Source organism: Octopus bimaculoides, chromosome 20 (genome assembly GCF_001194135.2).
Source record: "Octopus bimaculoides isolate UCB-OBI-ISO-001 chromosome 20, ASM119413v2, whole genome shotgun sequence".
Taxonomy (NCBI): domain Eukaryota; kingdom Metazoa; phylum Mollusca; class Cephalopoda; order Octopoda; family Octopodidae; genus Octopus; species Octopus bimaculoides.
The window spans coordinates 47,466,470-47,471,572 of NC_069000.1; the positions used below are offsets into that span (position 1 = coordinate 47,466,470).

The 5,103-nt window shown below is 38.4% G+C and overlaps 1 protein-coding gene across 3 annotated transcripts in view; it reads left to right on the plus strand.

The window, feature by feature from the left end:
* Positions 1-3,362, plus strand: part of LOC106879878 (uncharacterized) — a 44,305-nt gene extending 40,943 nt beyond the window's left edge. For all 3 annotated transcript variants that reach the window (XM_052975223.1, XM_014929602.2, XM_052975224.1), the window contains exons 5-7: positions 746-821; positions 2,281-2,394; positions 2,983-3,362. In XM_052975223.1, coding sequence (XP_052831183.1) covers positions 746-821; positions 2,281-2,394; positions 2,983-3,178 — 386 coding nt within the window. In that variant the 3' untranslated portion in view covers positions 3,179-3,362. The remainder of the gene's footprint in view (positions 1-745; positions 822-2,280; positions 2,395-2,982) is intronic.
* Positions 3,363-5,103: the final 1,741 nt, after the last annotated feature.

The window sequence follows — 5,103 nt, forward strand, 5'->3', positions numbered from 1 at the left end:
TATATATATATATATATATATATATATATATGTAATAAAAAGTAACAACAAAAGAATGAGACCTCCATATTAGATAAACAGGGGATTATTTATATATGTTACAATTTAGAACAAGTAGTAAAAAGTTGTCATTATAGCAGTCGGAGTTTCAAATGTCGGAGCAAAGAGCTACAATGCATTCTCGTTGGCTATTAATGGCAAGAGACGCTATGAAAGAAAACCGTTGAATAAAAGAGTTATTCTAATAGGTAGGAAAAGTAAAAAAAGAAAAATGATAAAAAATACATGCAACCATATTCTCACAATACATAAACCTCCAGCGTTCACATGCACATGCGTACATGCACATACAAACATGCATGTACGTAGTCATACATACACACATTTCTCTTATATAAAATAAATAAATTATGTGTGTTTGTGTAAACCATCTAGGAATCCATAAGTCAGGAAGCAGCTCTATAATATAAATGTTAACAATATCACTTTATGCACATTTCTTGTTTAAACACCAGAAGCTGCAGTTTTTGTCCAGAGAAAATCCCTTTAAAAATGTACAGAGTTAGAAAACAAGTCTTTAAAGGAAATTTTCTTGGATGCAAAACTGCAGTTTTACGTTAATCTATTCTCTCTTATTTCAACCCCTCATCCCCTTATCCGAACCATGGACATACATACCCCTACACACACACATGCTGACATGTATATTCTGAGTGACCTTTGCCATCAATTTTTCTATTTTCAGGCTATAAAATCGCTGTAATTGTGTTATGTTGTGCTGTCCTCATCTTGTTGGCCATCTTGTCAATAATAATCCATTGGTGAGTCCAGTTTTTATTGTATCCCATGGCTGCCACCCTGCAATCTATCCTAGAAAAGGTTGTCTTTGATACAGACAATTGTGAAACCACATTAAACCAGTTTTTCTACCCACTCTTGGAGATGATATGGGTGACAAGTGTTGGAGAGTCTTAGAATATGATGGGAGAGCAAATACCTTGATCATAGTTTCATCATAGAAATAGGAGGAGGATCATATTTATGACCCTACAACTATGAAGTGTCATATTTATGTCTTAGAAATTACGAAAGTCATACTTATGACTATGAGGTGTCATATCAAGACTGTAGGACTATGGGGTGGATGTCTTTTATGAGTTAAGAAGTATTCAGGAGGTGGGAACCATGCAGTGATGTTAGAATATACAAGGGGTTTATTCTGTGGCATGGAACTCTAGAAAAAGGCCAGTCTATGACCTTTGAACTCTGCTGGTCAACTTTTGTGGATTTCAGCTCTGCTGAAGCAGGAAGCAAGTTATTCTCTAATTATTAAATTAAATGTAATATCAATTAATTGTTTCTCTTCTGTAGTAAATCCTGAACTGTATTTAGATTTGCAGAGAGATGGGCTTCACCAAGTCTAAAAATGCCTCCAAGGAGGTCCCTTCTGTACCAATAATGTAACTCTTCCAACACTGTCAGGAGTTGAGGGTCCCTGGCCTGGCAGCATTAGTTCTATCTGCTCAGTCCACATTATGTAAGCAACCCAGTGCCACACACTCCTGATCATTCACCTAATTCCTTCAGTGTACGACTGACATGTGTACTGAAGGAATGAGCACAACAAACTCACTGCTCAACAAATTTGTTGCCAAACACACTCATTACTCAACATATTCAGTGCTCAAGGCAACTGCTACTCAAATATGGCTCAATACATTCACACACAGCTCACCACAGTCAATGGACTTGCTGCACAATGCAGTTGTTACTCTTACACCATTAGTGTTCAACACACTCCCACACAATACACTTCCTACTCAACACTTTAGCTCTAATGCATTTGCTGCTCAAAACAGCCGATGCTTGTTCAGTGCACTCACTGTTTATCATAAGCACATTCAATAATGTATTTCTAGATATACTAGAACTACATTATTCAGTGTGTCCTTTCCTTTTTTTAAAACCTTCCCATGTAATCTAAGGGAAATTTGGTTGCAATTTCTTGCAGGTCTAAGGGGCTGCTTAGAAGCTCCATCTTTGGTTGGCACTGGCTGGTTGTATAGAATAATATTACACTGCACACTTAGAGGTGATTGTTGTAGAGGCTGTTGTAAGTTAGTGGTAGTTGTGACATCAGTGGTGGTGATTGCAGCGTTGGTGTAAAGAGGATGATGCTGGGACGGTTGATGTTGCTACCCCTACTGCCACCACCTCTGCAGCAGTAAAATATCCTGCTTCCCCCACACCATCATCTGGTTTCTTCTTCTCTTCCTCCAGTTACTGTAAGAAAATCAAGTCTACACAAAGATCTCGAGACATGACAGGGAATCGGCCAACATCAACTGTGATTCCATATCAGACGACCCTGATTAATGGCTCCAAGAAGAACAAGTAAGTGGAGGTTGACATTGTTACAAGTAGTTGCTGGGGGTTGGGGACAACCCTTCTTGAAACTACCTTATTGTGTACATTGGAACTTAATGGGGACATTAACAAAGAGATATTTGTGTGTGTATTTATTTACATGAACACAGGGACTGGCAAAGTTGTGAGTTCTAGAAGTTCCCTTGATAGCCATGTGGCTTTTGATGGAGTTCGAGTGCTTGGCACTTTGGGGCAAATCTTCTAATACATCTATCTCCTGAATGAATTCAGAAGATGGAAACTATACACAGTCTGTCATGTGTGTGTGTGTGTGTGTGTGTGTGTGTGTTTGGAGACCCTTGTTGTGATTTCATTCAATGTTTATCAATGAGTGTCACCATCACATAAGCAATGTTCTTCATTTTCAATCTTCCATGGAAACCTGTCTGGCCATGAAGGAAATATCACAAGGGAAGGTTAGGGGACAAGAACAGCATCAGTGAATTCTGTTTGACCCATGGCAAAGTCGATATCAAAACGATGGTGAATTATCTATTTCATTAGCTAATTATTTATTTCTTTGTCTAATTATATATTTTTTGCTTTGCTTTCTAGGTTAAATCAATTAAACCACAACGTGTCATCACCCAATCATTTCAGAAAAGACAAACACCTGTACGACCACTTAAACCGTTACGACTCATCCTATGCTGTGCGATTTGACCCCAACAAGTCAAAGCAGAACTGGAAAAGATCTTATGATGATTCTGACTCCGATTCGACCTATGCCACTGTTGGCGAGAACTCGTAGAAACTATCAAATACAAATTCTTTAAAACTTGCTTTGCTGCATTCTGTTTGTTAATCAAGATTCAGGTGTCTCGTCAGTGGAGTTTTATATTTATTAGGTCTCTGCTCCTCACCAAACTCTGCCATCATTCTGTGATTAATGATAATGTTCCAGAATTCCATTTAAATATCTTTCTGACACACCATTCAAATGGCCATTGTTATTCTTGTTGTTACTGCTGTTGTTGGCGTCAAGGCAGCAGACTGGCAGAATCGTTAAGAGGCTGGGCGAAATGCTTAGCAGTATTTCGTCTGCTGCTACGATCTGAGTTCAAATTCTACAAAGGTCGACTTTGCCTTTCATCCTTTTGGAATCAATGAAATAAGTACCAGTTACGCACTGGGTTCAATGTAATTGACACATCCCATCCCCTGATATTTCTGACCTTCTGCCAAAATTTGAAATCATTATTACTATTAATAAGGTGGTGAGCTGACAATCATTAGCACACTGGACAAAACACTTAGCAGTATTTCACCTGTCGCTACGTTCTGAGTTCATATTCCGCTGAGGTTGACTTTGCCTTTCATCCGTTGGGGGGGGGGGAGGTCGATGAAATAAGTACCAGTTACATACTAGGGTCGATGTAATTGACTAGCCCCCTTCCCCCAAATTTCAGGTCTTGTGCCTAGAGTGGAAAAGATTATCATTATCATTATTATTATTGAAAGCCTTGCACTGCTAGAGTTGGTGCAGCTACCTCACCAAGGTCTCATGAAGGTTGTGCAGCGTCAGAGAAACTGTTATGAAGACTTCAATGGGTTTAGTGAATGTTGTCAACTTTGGCACTTCTCCCAGAATCTTGGAACATTTTTACATTTATTTGTTTTTTGTTGGTTTTTGTTTTTCTCTCTCTCTTTAAACATTCCTTTTTAATTTCCAGAAGGCCAATGGAAGCCAACTCCCATGATGAAGGGTTCAAACCCCAGATAGGGAACTGTATCAAACCCATTAGTTTTAATCTTTTTTTGTTATTGTTGTTGTTGTTATTATTATAATTATTATTATTAGGGCAGTGGATTTGCAGAATCAGTGAAGCATCAGGAAAAATTCTTTGTGCTATTTTTTCCTATTCATCACATTCTGAGTTCAAAACCCACCAATATCAATTCCGCTTATCATCCTCCCAAGTGTCAATAGAGTAAGGTACCAGTCACATACTAGGGTCAGTATAATGTAATCCTAGACACACTATACCTGAAACTGCATCCTTCCAGAAGTGTGTGTGTGTAGGGGGAAAGGGGTTATTAAGATATACCAGTCATATATTGGGGAAAGGGAGAGTCAATATAATTGACCAACAGTTCTTGGTACAATTAAAAATTGGTTTCATAAATATTCTGGTGTAGTGTTGGTTCCTTCAGCTGGAAACCAACAACACAGCCTTTAGCTGGTTGATCAAATTGCTAAAGATAGCAGCCAAACACCCTATTGTCAAAAAGAAAAAAAGAATAAGTCTGAGGATACACGGCGTTTGTGAAATGAAAGATGGGATAGTCATAGTTGGAATGTCTTGGGAAAGGAATGACCTACAGCAAATAATCATGCAAAAGTCTTGACAGAAATGGCCAACCGAGTCGAGACCAGAACCATGTAAAAACTTCTTACAGAAGCTGCACATCACATTCCTCTTCATCTCTACTTCTTCTTCTCTTCCTCTTTATTCTTTCATACTTCTTTTTTACCTTCTCCTCCTCCTCCTTCATCAATTACATTGCTTCTCTCTTTCTTTCTCTCTACAAAAACCATTTAACATTCAAAGACTGGTGCTGCCATCTGCCCTATCTCCATTATTTTTCTTTCTCCCTTAAAGAAAGGCATGACCACCACAACTCCTACTTGCTGCCATCATTCACATCTAATTAACAAGTAATATAATTGCCATC